Source organism: Podarcis melisellensis (genome assembly GCF_964234715.1).
Source record: "Podarcis melisellensis genome assembly, chromosome: 3".
Taxonomy (NCBI): Eukaryota; Metazoa; Chordata; class Lepidosauria; order Squamata; family Lacertidae; genus Podarcis; species Podarcis melisellensis.
The window spans coordinates 34,345,650-34,371,743 of NC_138530.1; the positions used below are offsets into that span (position 1 = coordinate 34,345,650).

Here is a 26,094-nt window from a genome sequence, read left to right on the forward strand (position 1 = left end):
CTTTAGACCTGCTTTTCTGTACTAGTGTTTGGTGGGGGAGCTGACAAAGACTGCTGTCATGGATATATGACCCTCTAATCAGGCTTGGGCTGTAGGCTGCAGGGTATGGGGCCAACGGAAACATCTACCACTGGAGATGTATGGAGCCAGATAGCTTCCTAATGTCCCTGGGGGAATTTCCCACAGATCTGTCCAGTGGTCCTGCCAGAAATTGGGAGATTACTCATACTACCAATATGGTCACATTGACATGTCTGTCAGCAAGTCACTGAGTCATGTTGGCTCCTTAGTATTTCAAGGAGCTGAGGGCAATGAATGGCAGAGTCAACAACTGGAGGACTCGAGGAGAATATGGCCGGACAGAGATGAAAAACCCATTTTTATGTTTATCATTTTCATGTTGGGAGCTGCCCTGGGATGTACTTAACAAATTTGCACTTCATTTAAGGGGGACACCTGAGAATTGGAAGGTCATGTGATAGGGAGGGGAGCTAAAAGGAGAAGGAGCTAAAGTTTGGCAGTAATGAAAAGGTCTGGAGGGAAGAAAGTGAATGGAGCAGAGCGTATCTGCATGTAAGAAATTTAGGCTTAGGCTTAGGCTTAGGCTTATCTTAGCTTAGGCGCCATTCGCCTCACTTTCCCCTAATCACATTTCAGAGGCGGTTAGCCAGTTCAAACAGAAAGCAAACTACATGTATAGTCTCTTGCAGAACTACCTCATAGAAAGAGAGATGACTTACTTTGCTCTTTTGGCCATCTCATTGCCATCCCAACGTGGACTGTAGGGGTAGTTTTTCTGGGCTTGCGAATACAGCTCCCCACTGTTAGTGAAGTGATAGACAGACTGAAACGTTAATGTTGGCTGGTCCCGAGGAAAATAGAGTGGAAGGTCAACTGCAAGGAAAGAAAAAGACGAAGGGTTAAGGGATTTTGTTCTTTCTTGCTTTCATCTTCCTCATTTGACACACAGATTAAGAAACTTCTAAACTTATCAGTGTAACATCCACAGCAAAACTTTAACATAATTACAATGTAAAGCTTCCTTTCACTCAACAAACTCAAATTGTTTTAGTTACAGGTAGGTAACCATGTTAGTCTGCCATAGTCGAAACAAAATTTAAAAATTCCTTCCAGTGGCAACTTAGAGAACAACTAAGTTTGTTATTGGTATGAGCTTTCGTGTGCATGCACAAAAGTATCTGAAGAAGTGTGCATGTACGCGAAAGCTCATACCAATAACAAACTTAGTTGGTCTCTAAGGGGCTACTGGAAGGAATTTTTTAATATTGTTTCAAATTGTTTTATAAGCTCTAGGTGGGGGCCACAAATGCTCTCCTTCCCTGGAGGCTTTTAAGCAGAGGCTGGATGGCCACCTGCCTTGTATGATCTAGTTTATATTCTTGCATTGCATAGCGTTGGACTAGATAACCCTTGTGATCCCTTCCGACTCTATAATTCTATGATTCTGTTCTTTGTTGTTTGCGCTTTGTATTTAAATTCCATTTCCTTTATGTGTTTGGTTGTTATTTTAAATTACTTTTCCCTCAAGCATCAGGTTTCTTTTAAAAGCAAAATTTCTTTGTGCAAGTGGTATAAAGCAGTGAGAGAGGATAATAAAACTTCAGTGAAGAAAGTTAACAGTATCTGTTGTATTAGTTTCATTTGTCTTTTTACTCAAGAATCCTAAGTTTCCCCATTATCTAGATTTTTAAAACCTCTGACTTACTGAGAAAGGCACTAATAGCAGTTTTCCTCTTATTAAGTAAGTCAAAAGCTTTGTTTTAAGAGCAAAGTATATAGTTCTGAAGTCATGTTTAAAAGCATAATAGAGACATGACTGTCAATTCAGAAAAGCTTTCATTTGTGGTGATTAGTCTTTCAGTGATTGCTGAATCCCCCACCCACCCCAACCACAGGACTGTTTCAGAAGAAAAGGGAAGAAAAGGCTTCTTCCAGTTAACTAAAAACCCCCACCAAGGTTCTATTATGTCCAGTTATTGAATCAATGTTCATGATCAAGTTGACCCCCATGCCTTCTCAGCTTTCTTGACCATAGTACATTTGCACTTCTATAATTCCTCCTTAACGTGCAGCTTCTCCTGACCCCAAATCTCCTGTGAACAATTTCACTTCTTAGTCCCAGCTGATTTTCCAATTTCTTACAGAAGTTTCCCCTTGCTCCCTGTATTCATGACCCCCCTCTGAAGACGAGAACTCGTCCCACATGAACTATAAAAGATCAATATAACTAGATACAAAATGGAAAAGTTCAAGCAGTGGCCTTGGAATGTATTTATTTAAACATACATACATACATACATACATACATACATACATACAGGTATGTATTTATTTCATTACATTTGTATTCTGCCTTCCTTCCAAAGAGTTTGAGGTAGAATAGATGTTTTGTCCCCGCAACCTGCATCCTCACAACCAGCCATAGGCCAAGATGTAGACACAGGCCAAAGTAACACAGTGAGAAGCATGGCTGAGCAGGGATCTGAACCATGTCTGTCTCAGTTCTAATTCAACATTCTAGTTACTACTCCACACTGACTCTCATACCACCAAATCTGAAACAGCCTACATTTCATCTATAGGAAGTCCAACAGGAGGAGGAGAGGGAAAGGAAAAGCAAGGGGGACAGGGGAAGATATGCACAGACACTCCTTATTATTTCTTAAAAATAATTAACCTTGGCCCTTTGCCCAAAGGTCCTAGGGCAGAAAGACATAAATTCAAAACAAAACGAAGCAATAAAATCAAAAATAGGGAACTAAACACAACATTCCAGTTATAAATTAAACCAGCAAGAACAAGAACTCAGGTAGCCAATACACCTCTCTCATCCCAAGAAGCCTGGGCCGATGAGCTGACAGCAGTGGTTGGAATAACATGGGAATTTTTACCAGCTGAGGTTACCAGCTAAAGGCTTAACAGGTTGGAAAACGAGCGAGGTCCCAACTAAAGAAGAATGGTAACTTAAACTGATGGAATATGTGCAGCTTGCGGACATATCACATAGAATAAGAGAACAAGAAGAACATACATTTAAGGAAGACTGGAAAATGTTTATTGAAATTGTGTACACTTGAAAACGTTGGCAGCGTTAAGATAAGTTCAACAGTGTAAATAAGCTTTGATGGATGTAATAATGGAATACTGAATGGTTCAGTTTATGTAAAATATGCAGGGATTTATGTTATGCAAAATGAACCATGGAAAGAGAAGAAGAGAAGTCATTGATATTTTAAGGTTGTTTAAATGAATATTCTAAAATGTAAAACAGAAAATTTCATAAAAATTATAGAAAAAAGCTTAACTGGAGAAGTCTGATGAGGGATTTTGAACAAATATCGGGAGTTAAAATGATGTAGTCCTAGGAGGGGATTCAGTGCGCAAGAAAGGAAGGGCAGAAAAACTTTAAAAAGCAGGACACTTGAGCAGCAGAGGCAATATGAGTCTGAGGAACGAAAGTCATGGGGTGGAGGACAGGGGACAGGGACAAGTCTGTGTAGGGCTTTAGCAGTAAGAGCAAGGAGTTTTTTTACCAGATGGTGGGAAGGAGCTGGGAACACTGTAGAAAACTGAGGAGAGGGATCATTTGGACTGAATGAGAATAACTTTGGCACATCTCTCACCTCTAGCCATAATTCTCCTTCCAAAATAAGGTTGAATTAGACAAGGCAGGAGATGACTAGAGCACAAACCTTGAGTTTCAACCAAGAGGAGAAAGAGAGATTTTGCTATAGAGAAGTGACAAGGCTTTGCAACAGAAAAGGGGGAGCAAAGATAAACCCAAGGCTTCTACGCAGAATTACCGGCGATCCTAGATTAGATCAAGGAACAGCTCTAATAAAGATAGAAAATGCTGACACCAGCATATGCAAACATTTCAGACAGCTTGCTACATGCCCAAAGACTGCCTGAATTTGGCTTGAGAATCTGAACTTTGCAAAACCATGCTTAAGTGTTTTTTTCATGTTTTATAGATAAAAAGTATGTTAGCATTCATGTCAAGTGCTGCAAATACTATTTCCAAACAAGTTGACTCACAGATACCTTGGTGCTATGTCTGTAGACAATAGATGCATGAGTCATGTCTGTAAATTCCTGGAAGTGCTAACAGACCCCTTGCTTAGTCATCTTTTAAAGGCATGATGAGTTCACGAGCTCTGTAAGCCATAATAAAGGGCTCTAGCTGTATACCATCTCCCCCCGTTACATTCTGTATAGCACAAATTAAAAGTCTAAAAATAACTTCATACATATGAGTCACTTCATCTAACACGTTTGCACAACTTGTGTTGTTAAACAGTGATATCTAGTCAGGAAGGTATAATTCTGTCACCATGCTAAAAATAAAAAGGAAAAATGTGTCAGTGGAAGACATGAGATTTATTTGACCCCAAGAATATAAGTGCTTTTCGAGGAATATTTCCACAAAGTCTATTACAAGCCACAAAGCTTCACAATAATTAATTTTAAGGAACCTCCAGCCCATGGATCTAATTAGGCCCGCCAGGCCTCTTCATTTAAGCTAGCTGGGCCAAAAGGGGCTTCTGAAGTACCAATCAGCAGATTACAGTTACAGATAGGTAGCCGTGTTGGTCTGCCATAGTCAAAACAAAAAAATTCCTTCCAGTACCACCTTAAAGACCAACTAAGTTAGTTCTTGGTATGAGCTTTCGTGTGCATGGTATGAGCTTTCGTGTGTGTATCTGAAGAAGTGTGCATGCACACGAAAGCTCATACCAAGAACTAACTTAGTTGGTCTTTAAGGTGCTACTGGAAGGAATTTTTTTGTTTTGACAATCAGCAGATTGTCATGGATTCTAAAGCCAGCATGCAATTCTTCGGAAGTCCTAATGATCAGTTGATTTATAGAGCTAAAGAAGTGCTTCACACTTGGCTTCTGAAGTACCGAAGATCAGCTGACTGAAAATAACAATGCAATGAACTGAAGCTCCACTGATGAGATGGTTGTTGGTGCTGCAAAGTGCTGTGCATCTCTCAAATTTGGCCCATGGGTGGTGTGTGTATATGTGTGTGTCTGTGTGTGTGTGTGTGTGTGTGTGTGTGTGTGTGTAGGGGAGATAAGAAGCAACCTGCTGGTCAGATTCAGTTCCCTTTGCACAACTTCCAGTGTTCTCTGATGTCAAATATGAGGTGCAGAGGGACCCATTTGTCATCAAATGCTTTGTTGACTGGCACTACTGGAACTGAAGTGCTGATCAGTTGACTGGCGCCTAAGGCAGGCTCCGCAGAAAAACACATTCTTTGTCCACACAGCTTGATGTCAAACTGCAGGGGCAAAGGTAAACAGCTCATTTGATGTTATGATGAAATCAGGCAACTGACAAGTGGCCCACTGGCGTTGGGGGACATGCCCACCAGTTCAAAATGGCAACAACTCTTGCTGCTGCAATTTTTGTTTCTTTAATAAGAGTGTGGTACAAAAATTAAAATTCTTGCCAGCAGTATTGAACAAAAGCAGCTAGACTCAAATCCAATACTTTTTGCCTTACAGAGGGGACCACAGGATCAAAAGATGAGTATTTCAAATTTCTCACTTTGGTATATTGCAGCTTCTTAAATTAATTAGCTATAGAATAAGGGTGAGGAATTTTTTTGGGCCCACCCTGCAGGTGGACTTTCACAGATTGGTGAAACAACCCACCTGTCAATCAAATGATGCCATTTGTGCCATGGACCACATGATTAACAGGTGGGTTGTCTCATGCATGTGTCAAAATCCTATATTCAGGGCTCCCAAGTGTCTGACACCCAAACAGCTGTTTGGCGCTTGGGAACTGTAGCATAAGGGGCATTGCTGGCCCAATGCTCTGTACCTGGCTAGCAAAGCACTTCTTGCTCCCATCTCCATCAGCTGATGGAGTGGCGGAGAAGCTGGCATTTTGAAAGCATCTGCTACGAGACCAAAAAGTCCCTCTTCTCAGCCAATACCTGCAAAAAATTGACTGACTGCTTGCTTGGACTGGGTGGGACCGGTTTGGCTATGCATGGAACAGGTATGCATAGCCAACTGAGCATGATTTATCCTTGGTACACATGCAGCCAGCGCACAAAGGAACCCCCCCCCCAATAAGCTGATGTCACAAGTGATGCCAGCTGATTGGCATGTGAGCAGGAGTAGGAGAAAACGGTCTTGCATGCCAAATTGGACACCCTAGCTGGCCAACAATGGCCCATAGGCTGGAGTTTCCCCACTCCTGCTACAGAAGTATTGTGAAAACCTTACTCCAGTAGGGATAATAATAATAATACTACTAATAATAATAATAATAATTAATAATTTTATTTATATCCCGCCCTCCCCAGCTGAAGCCGAGCTCAGGGCAGCTAACAACAATAAAACAGTACAATGACTGATCAGGGGCAAAAAAATGGTTCAAGCCAAAAGCCAGCATAGCCCTTCATCCTATTTCCAACACCAAACAGCAAGATTCCTATGGCAAGCTCACAAGAAGGGAATGACAGAAATAGAGCTCTGTGTTTGCATACCCAAAGAGCTGATACTCGGGGGCATGCTACTTTTGAACATGCAAGTTCCATTTAGCCGTTATGTTTAAAAGCTGCCAAGATGTTAGGCTGCGATTCTTTGGTCACGTACAACTTCTGCTGCACATAAACAATATTTGATAAATTTGATCTTTATGAATCACAACATGAACTGAGCTGACCCTCATCTTGCCAACTAATATGCGGATCAAAATGTACATGCGGAAATGGGGCAGAACGGGATTATGAAAATTATTACTACTTATTAAATTTGCACGCCACCCTTCACCCAAAGATCACAAGGTGGTTCACAAATGAAAATGAAAGGGAAATGGACCAGAAAGCTCATGTGAAACCCATGCAAGGTAGCTGTGATTCCTACTACTGGGGAAGTTCCATAACTAATAGAGAGACAAGAGATTGCTGACCCAGGCATTGCCCATTTCTAATGCTGGCCTTGCAAAGCTTCGGAGAAGCGGTGTTACCCCTCACCGATGCTGATCTGGCAGTTCCACCCCCCCATCAAGCCTGACCCAGGATCAGAAGCAGGGGGCTCTGGTGGCACTCATCCACCCAGCGGTGCCTCCCACCCCAGTGTGTGCATGCACCTCTGGAGGTAATCGCAGATGCTAAGCCCCTGAACACAGCCACCATTACTAGTAGTCACTGATAACCATGAATTTAACTAATTCTCTTTTAAAGCCATCCAAGTTGATGGCCATCTCTGCTTTCTGTGGGAGCAACTTAACTCTCTTTTAAAGAGTTTCAATGACTGTAGGCAGCCAGCAAGACTCAACCCCAGGTTTTACTCCATTATAATTTATCACATTGGTAAGAATGTGAGACATAGCTATGTATTTAAGCCAATGACTATTTTGAAGCCCGCAAGACCTTATTAGGTTTCCCACGATATTCTGCCGATAAAACAACAGCTTCCTGGCACTTCATCTAGTTATCTGTTCCTAGTTATTCATTGATCTACTCTGAATTATTCCTTTAGGGTTCAGAATTTTAGGAGCTTGCTTAGTACATTATGAATCAGGCGGGACACCAAGAATGTCAGTCAATGAGGCATACACTGATGCAGATGGCTCTAAGGAATGCTCCATATTGGCATTGCTTTGCTTGAAGCTAACCTAGAACTGCATGACAGAAGAAGCAGCGTGCATGTTACAAAGAAGACAGAAACAACAAAAACTGTTTGCATTGGAAACCCTGTGGTATGTTGCAACCAAGCAAACAAAACCAAAAGAAAGGAAGCAGAGAAATATAGGGGTCCAGTGTGTTAATAATTGTCTAACTGTAGGTGACCCGGCAATGCATTGCTTTCTATTACAATGGCTCTATTCATATTTTCAACCTCCTTCTATACACTGGGCTTGTCTCCCATGTTTATAAATCCTAAGCGAAAGATAAAGTAACTTCATTAAAGGTAAACATATAGTAAGAACATAAAAAAATACTGTTTGGCTTTATCTTTCTACTAAACCTATATTTGACTAAGACCCTCCCAGTAGATTAGTTACCTATTAATTCATAAATAAATTGCTGTACGGCAAACAAACACCCTTGACAGTTCAACACATAGCAAATGAGTTCAATTCACTTTTGTGGTATGGAAAGAGGTTGAATGGCTCAGTTCTACAAATGATTACTTGGAATGAAGTTATACTGAGTTCAGCAGGACTTGCTTATCACACAGTGTACTTAGAAAGGTACCCTTAAGAATGCCTAGTGGAGTACAGCTATCATAAAAGTACATTCAAGTATATTGTAACATTTATCCCATGTTTTGAAGAAACAAACTGTTGGCTAAATCTGTGCTGGGTCCAGAAGTTAAAATGCCTGGAACCTTAATTATCACTATCTAGTGATCCCTATATATGTTTTGAAGAACACAACAAGGCCTGGTATTGTTATACTTCCTCTGATGTACAGAAGCTTTTATATTTAAATATCATACTTTTAATTCTGACTTTTAAACGTTTGATTACGATGACACCAGATGCTATGGAACGTGACTTCAGAAAGATGGGGTGCACAAAAAGACACTTGAGAATCTCTGCCCTACAAAGGAACATAGGAAGTTGCCTTGCACCAAGTCGGATCAGTGTGTTGAATGGTTTCTTTAAATGTAAAGGTTCATCATTGTTCCACTTGATGTGTATGTCTTTAAGGGGCCAGAGCAAGGGCCAGAGCAAGATAATGAGACCCAGCTTTACAGCTGTGAAACACAGCAGGTGCTGCTGAGTTGCATTGATTAAGGTGTGTCAGCATTTGGGTGTAGTATATAAGGAGCAGCACCTAGCTTTCCCATTACCCTGGGGGATGGGTTGGTGGTTGGGTCTGGTTTGTTGTTAATGTATTTAGTGTATAAGGAGTTTTTGTTTTTGTAATTAAAACCTTGTTTAAGTTATTTTTGAGTCCCTTTCTTTTTAATGCATGGTCTCCCCAGCAAGCTCTCTGCAGCGCTACTATACTGCAAAAAGCCAACACAGTGGTCCATAAGGCTCAGTACTGTCTGCAGTGACTGGAAGGGAAATATGGCAAGGATTCAGAAAGATACCCAGCCCCACCTGGAAATGCCAGTGATTAAACCAGGGGTCTTCTGCATACAAAGCAGATGCTCTGCCACTGAGCTATGGCCTGCACATTCTGCCCTATGGCACAGGGCTAACCAACAGAAGAAAGAATAATAGTCAAGAATTCCCTTACAAAAAATTTAAGTGTATTCATTCATTACATCTGTACCATGAGCACCTGTTCAGCAGCCACTACTAACAACACTCTAGATTTTTGTTTTTTTAATCAAAGCTCTCTTTAATTGGGAAAGAAGTCAACATTTCCCAAGAATCAGTATGCAATAGCCCAATGCCAAGTGCTGGATCCTGGTTATGTTTGAAACACAGCAGGCCCTCGTTGGGAGCAGAGGCTGGGTGATCTGTGGATCATCATTGTGGCTTTCACTGTGCAATTAACAAGGTAAGTGAGCCTCTGGCAGGAGATGTTGCCACGGACCCCCAGGTGTGTTCTGTGGACCCCCAGGGGTCCCCTGACCCTGAACTGGGAACCACAGATCTATGCCATGGGAAGTTGCCTGAAAAAAGGAGTTAACCTTTTTAATGGCATCTGAAGTGCCATTTTTTGGCTTTGTATTATTTACTTTGAAAACTTCAGCTGACTCAAGTAACATCTGGAACAGCGTTTTATAGTTGGCAAAGCTCCTACAAGCCTTCTGTATCCCTTAGTTACTTACTTTCCATGAAAACCCATAAGAAAAATTGGACTAGTGCAATTTAATATACTTGTAGATGTGAATCAAGGACAGGATGAGCAAGAATCAATATTTCTCAATCAACTGTCCTCTCTTCATCCATATTTAGTAGCCTTCTTGAGTCTTCAACACTATAAACTCATATTTAATTTTAAAGGAAAAAAAGGGAAACAGGAACAACATTCCATTAAGGCTAAATGGGGAATATAGGTCAGCCAAATATAATTACCTGGATTGGAATCTGGCCAGTATTTTAGGGCTCACATGTTATTGACAGAAGAAACATGCCAATATTTTTAAATGCACACTGACCAAGATGAAGCTGACTCTAGTGTATTTAGATATAATTAACAGCTGTATGTTGTGCTTTACCTGCTCCTGTATTTCCTATTCTAATTAAGGTTTCAACAATTTCTGTACCTCATTTTTCTGTATGCAGAACAAAAAGCCAGCAAAGGAAACTCATTCATTATGCATCTTGACGTTAAGAAAGATGATCTATTGCTTGGTAACCAAATTATAGAATCATAAAATTGGAAGGGACCCCAAAGACCATCTAGTCCAATACCCTGTGATGCAAGAATCTCAATTAAAGCTTCCATGACAGATGGTCACCCAACCTCTGCTTAAAAACCTCCAAGAAAGGAGAGTCCACACTCTCCTGAGGGAGACAGTGTCATACAGGTCTTACGGTCAGAAAGTTGGAATCTCCTTTCTTTCAGGTCCTACCCTCCAGAGCAGGAGAAAACAAGCATACTCCCACTTCCATGTGACATCCCTTAAGATATCTGAACAGGACTATCAAATCTCTTCTCAGTTTCCTCTTTTCCAGACAAAACATACCCAGCTCCTTCAACCATTCCTCATAAGGCTTGGTTTCCAAACCCTTGATGATCTTGGTTGCCCTTCTCTGCACACATTCCAGCTGATCAGCAGCCATTTTAAACTGTGGTGCCCAGAACTGGATACATGCAATGTCAAATACAAAAGTCCAAATATGCCAATCAATTTGGACTTTTGTATTAAATATCAAGATCAATTTAGACTTTTAGGACAAGTGAATGCTGATGCATACCCAGTGGGCACATGAGCACTGGAAATTCATCATGACAAAACCCTTCAATCCAAATTGATAGCACTGAAATGGATCCACAGGTTGACCTTTCTTGCAAGAAGCTACAATGGTAGGAATACACTCTATTGAGATATGGGCATGCTTGAGCTCCAGGTAGACAGGGGCCCTGCCTCTCCGCATGGAGTCAGACCAGCCCCAGCAGGGAACATGGGGTATAATTCTGTTCCCTCCAAGCCTGACCAAGCTGCTGCTCACTTTCTTGTTTTTGTAGAGTTTGGACACATCAGAGTTGCAGGCAGCTGGCAGAAACTCTAAACACTCACTGCCTAAAGTAATTCCCCTCCTCCCATGAGCAGCAGCCACCCCCAGGAACTATTTGTTCTATACTTGCCTAGATATATGCTGTTCCTCAGAGGATAGATAAGAAGTGATTTTTGCAGATTGCTGGGAGAGGGAGGAAAAGCAACCCATTCTGCCCAAGCTGACCCTGAATTAGGATAAATAAGCAGCAACACGAACTCACTTTTTTGGGGGGTGGGAAGAATACACATTAAATTGTCAGGAGGCTTCCCCCCCAACAGATAAGATAGGGATCAGAGGTTATACAGCCACTGCCATTTTTGCTTTGTGGGGAGGATCAGCTCCACCCCTTTAAGGCTGAGCTCCACTCTACCCCACTGAATGGATTCTCAGAAAAGGTTCCAGGTTGTAGGTTGGGGTTTGAGGTGGGTCCCACCTCATCAAGTACTGATCTAGTATACTGCATGTGTCAGTGCAGAGCTTCTCCATCCTTTGTTTAGTCATTTACCGTAACCTTGTTGTTGTTTAGTCGTTTAGTTGTGTCCGACTCTTCGTGACCCCATGGACCAGAGCACGCCAGGCACTCCTGTCTTCCACTGCCTCCCGCAGTTTGGTCAGACTCATACTGGTAGCTTCAAGAACACTGTCCAACCATCTTGTCCTCTGTCATCCCCTTCTCCTTGTGCCTTCCATCTTTCCCAACATCAGAGTCTTTTCCAGGGAGTCTTCTCTTCTCGTGAGGTGGCCAAAGTATTGGAGCCTCAGCTTCAGGACCTGTCTTTCCAGTGAGCACTCAGGGCTGATTTCCTTAAGAATAGATAGGTTTGATCTTCTTGCAGTCCATGGGACTCCCAAGAGTCTCCTTCAGCACCATAATTCAAAAGCACCAATTCTTTGGCCATCAGCCTTCTTTATGGTCCAGCTCTCACTTCCATACATCACTACTGGGAAAACCATAGCTTTAACACCATAACCTTAACAGTATTAAATTTAATACTGCTTCAGAGATGTTTCTGGAAGCAGCTTTCAGTGTGACACAAAAGCTTGCTTCCCATATTTTATATATGTCTTACATACATATAGTGGAACCTCGGGTTGCAAACATGATCCGTGTGAGAGGCACATCCACAACCCACAGTGCTGCATCTGTGCATGCACGTGACACGATTCAGTGCTTCTGCGCATGTGCGAGCACCGAAACCCAGAAGTAACCCATTCTGGTACTTCTGGGTTCGGCGCAGTCCGTAAACTGAAAATGCGGAACCCGCAGCGTTCACAACCCAAGGTATGACTGTACATCATTTTATTTGTATGTCGCCTTTCCACAGTTAAAACCATGCTCAAGGCGACTTACAACAAGAAAAAATGACATTACAGACATCACAAAAGCAGCCATAAACCACAATTAAACACATAAAAAGTACACAACCAAATGAGTAACTTCCACATATATTATAAAATCTAAAAATAAAGATGCAGAAAGCTAATATCAACAACAGCAACAAAAATCCCTAAACAATACTCCAAGCCCAAGAGCCTGTTCAGCCACCTCAGCTTTTGTAGCTGGAGTCAGTCAGGGCCCCTCCCTCGCAGGCCAGGTGGAAAAGGGCCTGCAAGGCAGGGAGCAGGTCTTCCAGGACTGACAGCCAAGCTGGTTTAAGTAGTATTTGAATAAATTTAAAGTATTTCTTCACTTATTTTGAGATGGCTAATGCAGAGTTGGCTAAACCCTGTGGTGCTCTGATTATTCAAACCCCACCGAATATCGTGGAACTTACTTCTGAGTAAATATGGCACAGGACTATCAGCAAGCAAGCAAGAAAAAACTTACTCTGAAATTTAGCCACAGTAGAAAATTCTTTACTACTACACAACAGTCTCAGTAACTAGCCGGAACAAGACACCCGAGAGTGCACTAAAAGGAACAATCCACTTTATTCTCTAATAAGGACCTTGGAAGTTTACTGAGTATGAGATACAGGCCTAGTCTTAATGGCTTCTACTTTATCTTCCTTTAGTTCTCAAGGCCTTTCTCCTAGTTCCCAGTTCTTAGCTTTGTTTCTGCTGCATGAGTTGCTATAGCAACCCCTCCTAACAGTGATTACACTGGCACAAATACGTATTTCACTACAGAGTATTAATTATGCCAACATGAGCCATTTAGAAACCCATATTGAAGCCCAAAAGGACACACAGCACCAGTTGTGAAAGTTTGCATTTTTCATCTTTTCACAGAACACAGTGTCTCTCGGTGATGAAACAGAACTATTCTATTGTTGGTGGAACTACAACCATGGGATGGTAGATGAGTACTGAGAAGCCTGCTAAGGAACAAGGAGGATGGAGGCTTCTTGCCTTCAAATCCAGGTGTGGAAGACTGCTGTAGTTTGGCTGTGGAGCTGGCAATAGGGAAGTAACTTAAAATTTACCGCAGAAGCCCATTATATCAGGACAATCCGTAGATGGCCAGACTCAAATGACAAAACAGAGATAGACACTTAACAGTTCCAAGACTTCCTTCCTTCCTTCCTATGGTCTGTAGTTTTGTTGTAGGTCACCTCAGAACATTTTAAACATTTTAAAATAAAATAAAATGCAAGGAAGCGAGAAAAGGAAGGCTACTGGAATATTTTAGGCAGTTACTGGCATTGCGGGCTTAAGATATAGGGTGTCTGAAACAGTCCAAAGATGTCTCAGTTGGGGAAAGAGTGAGATAGGGAAGACAAATGTTCCAGACAACACACTGTTGCTTAAACTGCAGTGAGTACACATAGTTTGGATTTTGGAGGACAAGAACAGAGGAGGCAATGACAATGAAAAAACAGCACTACAGCAGAGCCATTTACTGCTTTCTGCTGCTTTGCCATTTGAGTCTGACAGTCTTTCCCCTATGTCTCTTGCAACAGTTATGTAGTTCAGAAGGCTCCTTTCATAAATACAGAAAATCAGAATATGATTCACTATACCATCATACTGCACAACCTTATTTCTTTTACAACACAAAACCCAACCAAGTACGCGGGGAAACCTTTTGAGTGATAGGCCGCTAACTGCTTCTGCTAGCACAATAATTTCTGCTTGTTCAATGGAACTTTCCCTATCTTTCTCCCCTTACAGCCTCCCCAACTGTGCTCCGGAAACCCCCCAACGGAGATTTTAGGGGGTGCGCCAAAAGTCTGCACTAGTGGAAGCAGTTCACTGGAAATGCCCAACAATATTTGATAGCACTTTCCTCACCTCTCAGAGCATTTACTAATCATGATTTCCCAGGATTCCAACACTTGAGCAAAGTTTCTAAGTAAGATACTGGACTCGAACACTGGACTTGAACACTGGACCAGTCATGCAAGAAGGTCCCAGGTTCATCCCTGGCATCTCCAGGTAAGATTGGCTCCTGCCTGAAGCCCTGGAAAGCCTCTGTTATTGTCAGTGTAGATAATGCTAAGCTACATAGACCTATATAGTCTAAGTCAGAATAAGTCAGATTTCTAGGTTCCTGTGTTGCTAAGACTCTTTTCTCTGGGGACAACTCCAGTCTGGATGCAAACTTACTCTTCTTCCAAGTAATTGACCTACCAAATGCAGTATTAATTTGCTTTTCAGAGGAAACCTAAAATAATACATTCATATTTGTGTCTAAGGAACTCAGGCAATAGTTACAGTTTCTGAACAAATGTGCCTAAGTGCCATTTTCGCTCACCCCCCTAGTTGTGTGGCATGAAGGAAGCTACTGTGAAAATAATTGTCATTCAATCCATTTGTTAAAGTGCTTTCCATTTTCATTTGAGAGCAGGTGAAGCAATAGCAATATAAAAAACGTTACGTGTCCATCACAGTACTAATTACAGAAATGTTGATGTTTGTGCCCATCTTCACAAGAATCTTTGCCTTCAATATAACATCAAGATAAAATATTTCAACAAAATATCATAATAAAAAGGCTTAATTGTTTATTGTAAGCTATTTGCAGTTTCCTTTTATTCAACAGGCTGATAGCAACCACTTAAGTAATTCGCAGTCAAAGAAACTGTTCTTTGAGGGGTGCTGTCATTAAAAAGTAACAGTGTTCATATTGTAACTTTTTGGTAGAGCTATTAAAAAGGTTCAGCTCACCAATAGCTGAACTAAAATTAACATTCTGAAATCTGACAAAACCTCCAAAGAACTCTATACACAAGGGCATATTTTCAGTCTTCAGGAACAAAAGTCAAACCCATTCATTAAAATATCCACCACTAAATGTAACAGAACTTGAGTACTGTACAGCCAAAAAAATGAGGTTCTTTAACATACCTGACTCAAGCTTTTTAATTTTAAACATAAATTAAAAATGATAGAGTAGTGAAAACACCTCTTTGTTCACAGAATCTAAATAGCAGAATCAATGCCTCCCTATCTTCTTTTTGATCTGACAATTACATGCTCTACCCACATATTAAGGACTTGCCAGACTCTAGCAGATTTCACTTGCTCTGCTCATTCCCCACCCTCACTTTGAACTTATTTCTTTTAAATAGACACTATGCACACATTTACACACAAACTAGTTTAATATAAATAATTTCAGATTTGAAAACTGAAATGTTTCCCTGGAACACTATGTTTTGGTTGACAAGAGATTTCTTAACACTTGGGAAGCTCAGAGGAAAAGTTCAGTTTTGTCTTAAAAGAACACAGCGGTGGATCACAATCATGTCTATTAGGCTATATCTGATGAAGCCAAACTAAGAATTGACCCACTGAAATCAATGGACTTAAGTTGGTCCCAACTAACCTGATTTTAGTACGTCTACTCTGAGTATGACTTATCTGGAAACGATCAATTATAGGCAGCCCCTGCTTTGCGTGGGGGCTACCTTCTAGGTTATCTTCCGGCCACATCCATGCATGCACAGTCAACCATTAATTGGACGCGTATAAATTGGTTATTGCCTGTACATACGTTTTGTATTTTCCACAAATAAAAAATCGATAAATTCAATGTTTTTCTCCATAAATGTTGGTATCATTTCATGTATGAGTGGTTTCTTTGCACTATCTTTTAATACACGGAATGGTTTGCCCTGGGTTATTCATCAAAGCTAGTGATGCAACAACTTGCATGTGTAAGTTGCTGTGTGAGCATTAAGGCTGTAGGATTAATTGATAGTGACAAGCTATTCAATTGTAATAATCTTTCTCAAGAGCTTTAAAATTAATTAAAATGAAAGCTCAAAAAATTATTTTACAGTGAAAACCTTTGGTTACTGAAGACTGAATTGACTTTGTGAAGCATGGCAATTTAAAATTTAATGAGAACATTCTTTCTGACTTCAAATATGTGAGTTTAAGTAAGCTTAAATTACAATCCATAGTTTTCTTAAGAATATAAAATAACCAACCAAAAACCCTGAACCAACCAACCATGTGGCTTGAGGAAAATGAATTAGCCCAAACAATCCTTCTAAACTGCTTCATGCAAAAACAGAAGCTCAAATCAAATCTAACAACCTACGGTTTGACTACCAAAAGAACAGGCAGTGCAGTGGCAAGTCTTGGTTTGCCATTTTGTCCAGATGAAAAGAGCTATGGTCTGTGCAAATCATAGTTTACTTCCTTTGTACAAAATAGCAAACTAGAAACGGAAGCTTTTTAATCTCCCACAAGTAAAGAGGAAGATGCAGAACGCAAGACCAAGGCTGGAGCACCCTCAGAGCCAACTTGGGAGTGGTATCGCTGGGGCCATCGACGCATAAAGGAACCAGCAGTGTGAGAAAAGAGGATGGGAAGCAGGGAGGTGAAGAGGTGCAAGAGAACAAAGCTGCTTGCATAAAATACTTGCCCTTCTCATTACAACAGGTGACTAAATCGACTGATAAAGGCTTGGATCTCAGATACACATATGCATGGTCCTACTGTATTGATCCCTTTCTTCACCTCTGTGCTGGGTCTCTGTTAGCGTATTCACTGAGGTGAGTGGACAAACTCCAATGAATCACAGAATCATAGAACTGTTGAGTTGGAAGAGAGTCCAACCCCCTACAATGCAGGAATCTTTTGCCCAACATGGGGCTCAAACCCGCGATCCTGAGCATTAGTTTCATGCTCTATCCTGGGCTGTTTCAGCCATAAGTATCACTTGTCGGCCTTCTACTAACAGATGGGCTGTCAGAGTGGTACAATCTAATTTTTCTGCCTATGACTTTTAAGTGACTTTCTGTTGCATGTGACAGTTTAAACGCGCGCACAGACAAATGAATGTTCCTAATCTGCATAAAACATTTCCCCTCCTTTTTTTCAGACTGCAGGTGGGATTTTGCAAGTGTGAGGGCCACATCAAAAATGCATAAACATAGAGTAAAAATAGCCCAAACCTTTAAACTGTTCTTGTAATTGGTTTTTACCCTTTTGAATGTTTTTTATCTTTAAGGGGCTAGACATCTGTGCCCAAGGCAAATAGCTACTCACTGTGAACCAGGAAGCAGAAATCTTTCCACATCAGTAACAAGGTGAGTTTTGTGAAACCCTCCGCATCGTATTCTACCACGCCACTATAAAAAAAGCATAGTTTTAACTATAAATATTGAAGCATAAAAATAGATTGGAATATGAGCACAAGTCAGACTGCAGGGAGCCATCTCTTCCTTCAAATACACATCTGCAGGCATGAGCTTATCACAGGATATAATGCAGTTCCACTCTCTCTTGGCCAGGCATTAACAGTACCAAACAGTTACTCCCAGCAGAAGGACCATCAGTACCTCTCAACCAGCAGCCTTTTCCAGGTCCCTGGCTCCACAATGGTCTGAGAGAATTCCCTCTTACATTGTGCATCTACAGTTATGGCAGCAGCATGCATAGGGGGTTATTATAACATTCAATATTGACAGTCCACCAGTAAGTACCCAGAGCTCCTTAACAAAAAGAATTGGGTGTTTGTGTGTGGAATAATACACTGAAGAATAAACATACATTTTTTTCAAAAAAACATGCAGAATAAAAAAAAGTCATAAGAAGCAGCAATTAAAGTCATTAAGAGAGGTGGCTGAATTAAAACTTGAAAGGCTGTTTGCATAAAAATATTGTGCTCACCTAATGAAGCCATGTATTAGATCAAAACACATCTGCTTGTGTGAAGTGGGGCAGCCACTTTTCAACAAGCCACCCAACCTACTGTCATCACCCCAAGTGCTTTAAAGCAGTGTTTCTCAAACTTGGGTCCCCAACTGTTGTTGGACTACAACTCCCATCATGCCTGGTCCTGCTAGCTAGGGATGATGGGAGTTGTAGTCCAACAACAACTGGGAACCCCAGTTTGGGAAACACTGCTTTACAAGCTTGCTCCTGAGGGCTGGGGGACTTTCTGGGAGCTGTAATAGATATATTATGGAGGGTAGGTAGGAAGAAGGCGGGGATCAATGAAAAACAAGTGCCTCACTTTGCACAAGTGATAGTGCAAAGTCATCATTGGATGCAACCTATTTTTAATTTTTGTGCAAAACTCGACAAATTAGGTGTCAAGCAAATTTAATCAGGAATGACATTCGAAGGCGCTGGTCATGCCCTATCCAAAGTGCAGATCAGCCTGGCAGATCTTACCGTGGTGAACTGAATTGTGATGGGAAGGGAGAAAGGACTTTAAACTTTTGCCCCCGCAGGTACCATTGATCTCACTTTCAACAGCCGTGATATTGACTTTGATCCTACGCAGCTTTGTCACAAATGGAAGGGATTCTTTTGTTTAAGGAAAAACTTTCAAACCAAAGGAGGCTCCTGCCAGCAAAATGGTGGGCTGCGGAGAGGTGATTTCATAGACCATCCCTTCCTGTTACAGCCCCATGTGCAACTACGCTCACTGGTCCAGAGAGTCCCCCGACCCATCACAGCAGATGGTGAGGAGAAAATGTCCTTAGAGGTATTAAGCAGGGCTATGATTATCAACATACATTGTAAAATTAGGGTAAGTGAAAACTGGGAGCAGGCGCACACTTCTTACAACTGCTAGGATCTGGTAGTGAGCTAGAGAATAAAAAACCATTTTAATATGGTTCTGTTCACTTTTTTAAAAAAGTATGTAGAAATACTTACGTTCCAAAGTGACTAAGAAATGCTGCAATATACTCTCTTCTCTTATGGTAACCCTGAATAACATATTGTACCTTGAATAAAAATGAAAGGAAGAAACCAGTAAAGACATAGTGAAGCTAAAGAATAGTACAAACTGTTCATATTAGGGCATTTTTCTAGGAAAATGTGCTGGTTTCCTATTAATAACATAGCTTACAAAGTTATGAATGCACATCCGGTGTGGCTGGTTAGTGGTATTACAGGTTTTTCTTTTCTTTCTTTCTTTATTTTACATCTCCTGTAGTTGTCTGGGTTCTGCAGTATGGCAGATTGGTGGGGAATCAGCAAGTGGGTTGATAAAGTAAGAATGAGCTTCTGTTTGTTCAGTGATGTTGAGAGATGGCGATAATGAAAGGTGGTGACTGGGTTAAGTGGCACAGTGCTAGGTTGACTACCATCCTTGGGGAAGCTGACAGTGACCTGATAAGCCACTTCCGGGTATACTGTGATTTTGATATCTTATATTGTTTTGATGATTGGTTTAATTAATTATATTTATTGTACTTCTACTTTATCTTTCTTATTAACGAGCTGTTCAATGCTTTGGGGGACTTTGGGCCAAGAAGCAGTATATACCATATTTTTCCGTGTATAGGATGCCCCCTATTTTGGGGGACCCCAAATTTAGAAAATGGGCATATGCACTATCCATGTATAAGACGCCTCCAGATTTGTAACCGTATTTTAAACTAAAAAAACCCTAGTCTTATACAGTGGCACCTCGCAAAACGAATGCCTCGTAAGACGAAAAACTTGCAAGACGAAAGAGTTTTTTGTTTTTTGAGTTGCTTCGCAAGACTAATTTCCCTATGGGCTTGCTTCGCAAGACGAAAACGTCTTGCAAGTTTCAATGCATTCCTATGGGAATTTGGTTTCAATGCATTCCTATGGGAATCCGTGCTTTGCAAGACGAAAAATTCGCAAGACGAAAAAACTCGCAGAACGAATTAATTTCGTCTTGCGAGGTACCACTGTACATGGAAAAGTACGGTACAGTGGTACCTCGGGTTAAGAACTTAATTCGTTTTGAAGGTCTGTTCTTAACCTGAAACTGTTCTTAACCTGAGGTACCACTTTAGCTCATGTGGCCTCCCGCTGCTGCCACCGCACGATTTCTGTTCTCATCCTGAAGCAAAGTTCTTAACCCGAGGTACTATTTCTGGGTTAGTGGAGTCTGTAACCTGAAGCATCTGTAACCTGAAGCATCTGTAACCTGAGGTACCACTGTGTATATATAACAGTTCTATACTGATACAGAGTTTAACAGAATGGGATTCAAGAATATCATTTTAATATTCATATTAGCAATAAGGATAGGTAAGATTAGACTCACATAAGAATTACCTAATGCTTTTGGCACCTTAAAAACTATCAGATTTACTCATCCTGAACGTGCTATGTGACTCTGCTGTTTTTGCAATAACAGAGTGGCATGTTATACCCCTGTAATGTCATGTATTTAAAAACCTGTAAGCTAGATACTAAAGAGTATCTATAGCTAAAAGCAGCACCCTTAGATTTCCAGGCTGCTTTGTTATGCCAAAAAGGCAATTTTATGTTTATTTCACATTCTTCAGATTTACTGTGCCAACATTTAATACCCAAGTTTAGAAAATGTCAACTGCAATGCCAGTATAATATGAAAGTATATGACAAAATGTGAAATTATAAAAGTATTGTAGCTATGTTGTGCCTGTGCACAACCCTCAAACAATTCTACATTAATATCTTATAACAGCAACTTTCTACAGCTGTATTCTTACAGTAAAAAAAAATAAAATAAAGTATACACGTTGTTTATGTTGGCTGCATTAATACTGGATTACCTTGGCTGGCAAACAGCTGTGCTAAATTACTTGAAATAACCATGATACAATCAGTGCTAAGAGCCATGTTACACCCTCTCAAAATAAAATAATTCTATTTATAAAATTGGATATATTTCAGTTCATGAACAAATGCTTGTTTTGAAGGCTTTATGTGGGATCTAAAATGTTACTCTGGGAATAGGAAAAAAACAGCTAATCTAGTTTAAGCAAGCTTGAAAAAAAGTTTAAAAACAGGCTCGTGCACTTGAAAAGTAAAAAAAAACAACACACACACAACTAACTTCAATAGAGAGCCACAACAAAAACAACTCCAAAGATAGATTCCTGCATAATTATAGAAATGCATTTTGAAAGAACGCTTCATAAAGTCATAATTTATAGGCTTCCTTTAGAATGAAAGTTTAAATTGGAATAAAGGACAAATCTGGAATATTTGATAACCAGATTGTTGAAAGCTCTGACCACAAGTTGTCTCAAAAGCTACTGAGGCTGAGATTCAGAATGCTATGCAAAGACTTTTCTGCTGTTCCATCTGGAGCATTCCTTCCCCCACAAACTACCACTGAAGACTGGGAGAACCACCAGACAGGTATTTCCTTAGGTACTAGAAGGTAAAATCATCAGCCAATCAACACATGCATTTTAGAACTCTTTGGATCCCGGCCTACATGAAACTTCAAATATATTCATCTCATATGCATGATTGCTATCTTTTCACCTTGTTAAAGCACTACAACATATAACAGCAGCAAAAAGCAACAGTTCATGCCTTTTGGATGTGCTGCAGAGAAAAATCCCAAAGGAGAACAGCATTTCCTTTAAGAGACAAAGCAGCCAAATTTTACAGTGGTAATCACCATGTATAACTCTAGAAAGATGCATCTCCTTATCATGAAGGTTTAAATAAGCCTTCCCCACCTGGTGCACTTCAGATACTTGTAACTACAACTACAACTTATCCCAGCCAGAACAGGGCTGATAAGAGCAGGAGGCCAAGGCATCTGGAAAACAGATTGTGAAAAGCTTGTTTAAATACTTTTGCTGGGCACTGGCGTTTGTTGTACAGCCTGACACCTTCCTTATCAGCATTGTTTTTTAAAGATTTTTTTTAATCCATCAGATTCCAAGACTGTTCTTGGAAGGAACTAGCAGAATACTTTGTCTTCCCTAAGTATGCTGCTATCTAGTCAGAAACTAATATACTCTGACTGGGATGTGAAACTTTAGGTCTGCTCAAGAACTCAGGAACACACAATCAGATTTTAACTCCCCCCCCCCCAGGGAAGTACACTTCCTCACCTCCAAATGTCATATCTACCAATTTGAAAAGCACTTTGCCATGTAGCACGGACAGACAGACTCAAAACGCTTGAGCCTGAAGCCCTATCAGATCACAGAGAGTTAGGTTATGCTAACATTTCATTAACAAGCCTGGCTCTTCAGGGTTCCAGCCTTCATACTGGTAACATCTTTATAAAACATCTCAATAGGATAAAAGTAATTTTACAGCAATTTACCTTGTTGGTTAGGAGTTGACATACTTGGGGTACGTAATCAATGAGGCAGCCTCCACCTGGAAAAGCAGGGATGTGAAGGGCAGAAGATCCTCCAAGAGCACTAAAAAGATGAGTTCATTGAACATATTACATTTATTATTCTTAATCCTTTTTTTCAAATCACGTTTTATGAACAAACAAGATCACAGTCATCCTCTAATTCAAAACATTATATAGGTATAACAGTAGCATTACTTGAGTCTCAGTAAAGTACAATAAAATAAAATAATAATAATAATAATAATAATAATAATAATAATAATAATAATAATAATTTATTATTTATACCCCGCCCATCTGGCTGGGCCTCCCCAGCCACTCTGGGCGGCTTCCATAAAAACCAAAAATACAGTAAAATCACACGTTAAAAACTTCCCTGAACAGGGCTGCCTTAAGATGTCTTCTGAATGTCAGGTAGTTGTTTATCGCTTTGACATCTGCTGGAAGGGCGTTCCACAGGGTGGGCGCCACTACCGAGAAGGCCCTCTGCCTGGTTCCCTGTAGCTTTGCTTCTCGCAATGAGGGAACCGCCAGAAGGCCCTCGGCGCTGGACCTCAGCGTCCGGGCAGAATGATGGGGGTGGAGACGCTCCTTCAGGTATACTGGACCGAGGCCGTTTAGGGCTTTAAAGGTCAGCACCAACACTTTGAATTGTGCTCGGAAACATACTGGGAGCCAATGTAGGTCTTTCAAGACCGGTGTTATATGGTCTCGGCGGCCGCTCCCAGTCACCAGTCTAGCTGCCGCATTCTGGATTAGTTGTAGTTTCCGAGTCACCTTCAAAGGTAGCCCCACGTAGAGTGCATTGCAGTAGTCCAAGCGGGAGATAACCAGAGCATGCACCACTCTGGCGAGACAGTCCGCAGGCAGATAGGGTCTCAGCCTACGTACCAGATGGAGCTGGTAAACAGCTGCCCTGGACACAGATTTAACCTGTGCCTCCATGGACAGCTGTGAGTCCAAAATGACTCCCAGGCTGCGCACCTGGTCCTTCAGGGGCACAGTTACCCCATTCAGGACCAGGGAATCCTCCACACCTGCCCGCCTCCTGTCCCCCAGAAACAGTACTTCTGTCTTGTCAGGATTCAACCTCAATCTGTTAGCCGCCATCCATCCTCCAACCGCCTCCAGACACTCACACAGGACCTTCACTGCCCTCACTGGTTCTGATTTAAAAGAGAGGTAGAGCTGGGTATCATCTGCATACTGATGAACACCCAGCCCAAACCTCCTGATGATCTCTCCCAGTGGCTGCATGTAGATGTTGAAAAGCATGGGGGAGAGGACAGAACCCTGAGGCACCCCACAAGTGAGAGCCCAGGGGTCTGAACACTCATCCCCCACCACCACTTTCTGAACACGGCCCAGGAGGAAGGAGCGGAACCACTGTAGGACAGTGCCCCCAGCTCCCAGCCCCTCAAGACGGTCCAGAAGGATGTTATGGTCGATGGTATCAAACGCCGCTGAGAGATCCAGCAGAACTAGGAAACAGCTCTCACCTTTGTCCCTAGCCCGCCGGAGATCATCAACCAGCACGACCAAGGCAGTTTCAGTCCCATGATGAGGCCTGAATCCCGACTGGAAGGGATCCAAATGGTCCGCTTCTTCCAGGCGTGCCTGGAGTTGTTCAGCAACCGCTCGCTCTATCACCTTGCCCAAGAATGGAAGATTTGAGACTGGGCGATAGTTGGCCATTGTGGCCGCATCTAAAGATGGTTTTTTAAGAAGTGGTTTAATAACCGCCTCTTTCAGTGGGTCTGGGAAGGCTCCCTCACGGAGGGAAGCATTTACCACCCCACGAAGCCCATCGCCCAGTCCTTCCCGGCTAGCTTTTATAAGCCAGGATGGGCAAGGATCCAGGAGACAGGTGGTTGGTTTCACTCGTCCAAGCAGCCTGTCCACATCCTCGGAGGTAACAGATTGGAATTGATCCCACTCAACTTGACTAGACAGAACTCTAGCACTCTCCCGCCCTGGCCCTGCTCCCACGGTGGAGTCTACTTCTTCCCGAATCTGAGCGATTTTATCTGCAAAAAACTTTGCAAAATCATTGCAGGAGAATATGTGGCCCGTACTGGGCCCCGATGTTACAGGTGGTTCCGCTAAATTGTGAACCACCTGAAAAAGTCTCCTGCTGCTGTTTTCTGCAGATGCAATAGAGGCGGTGAAGAAATTCTTCTTCGCCGTCGCTATCGCCACTTGGTAGGCTCGACGTTGAGCTCTAACCTGTGTCCGGTCAGATTCGGAATGAGTTATCCGCCACCGGCGCTCTAGCCGTCTCAACGATTGTTTCATTGCCCTCAGATCCATGGAAAACCACGGGGCTCTCCGGGCTCCATGCAATCGGAGAGGGCGCTTCGGAGCCAAACAGTCAATAGCCCTGGTTAACTCCACATTCCAGCGGGCCACCAGGGAATCGGCTGAAAGGCCATCAACATGGGATAAAGCATCCCCTACCACTCTCTGGAAACCATTTGGATCCATTAGGTGGTGGGGGCGGACCATCCGAATTGGTCCCACCTCCCTGCAGAGGGGATGGGTCGCAGAGAAGTCCAGTTATAAATAAGTTTATAAAATGGTGCATGGTATTAAGGAAGTGGGTAGAAAACAGTTTTCCTCCCTCTCTCATTACACCAGAACTTGTGGACATCCAATGAAGTTGAACGTTGGAAGACTTCTTTAGGCAACACAGTTAAACTATGGAAGTCTCTCCCAAGGGAAGCAGAGATGGCCTCCAACCTAAACAGCTTTAAAGGAGAATTAGGCAAATTCATGGAGGAGACAGCTATCAAAGGCTTCTAGCCATGATGCCTATGCTTTGCCTCCACTATTGAAGGCAGTAATGCTTTTAGGTATGAGTTGCTGGAAATCACAGGAGGGGGAAGTACTCTTGTGTTCAGGTTCTGCTTGCTGTTGGGAATTTCATTCCTCCGTGCTGCAGATGTGTGATTGCTGTGGTCACCTGTCTGTGTTTACATTCTGGTTTCCCACAGGCATCTGGTTGGCCAGTGTAAGAACAGGATGCTGGACTAGATGGGCCATGGCCTGATCCAGCAAGCTCTTCTCATGTTTTTATATGTTTACGTACAATATGGAGCCACTGCTGAAGCATCGTTTTGGGTACGGGGGAGTCAGGCTCCAATCTATGTTCAGTAACAAAGAGCACTTATTGACTTTGGACAAGTCTCTAAATGTCCTGTACACTGCTGCTGTGTGCAATCCTGTCTAGGAAAGGCTGTCTTTCCACCTTCTGGATTCAAGAACTTGAAACTTTTTGTATACTATATTTAGTAAACCAACAATCCAAACAAGAAGAGCAAATGTGGCAGGCAGATAGTGGTTATAATTTATTAATCACTACTATAAGCATCCTGGGCTCTCTATTTTTCAGAAAAATACACCTATTTGATATTTTATACAAGGAAAAAA

General features: G+C 41.7%; 1 protein-coding gene across 1 annotated transcript in view; it reads right to left on the reverse strand.

Annotated features, from left to right (window-relative positions):
* Positions 1-26,094, reverse strand: part of BABAM2 (BRISC and BRCA1 A complex member 2) — a 127,711-nt gene that overhangs the window by 21,253 nt on the left and 80,364 nt on the right. Inside the window, exons 8-11 of the mRNA XM_081905417.1 lie at positions 22,627-22,726; positions 19,242-19,312; positions 17,622-17,704; positions 741-894 (exon numbers count right to left, since the gene is read on the reverse strand). Coding sequence (XP_081761543.1) covers positions 741-894; positions 17,622-17,704; positions 19,242-19,312; positions 22,627-22,726 — 408 coding nt within the window. The remainder of the gene's footprint in view (positions 1-740; positions 895-17,621; positions 17,705-19,241; positions 19,313-22,626; positions 22,727-26,094) is intronic.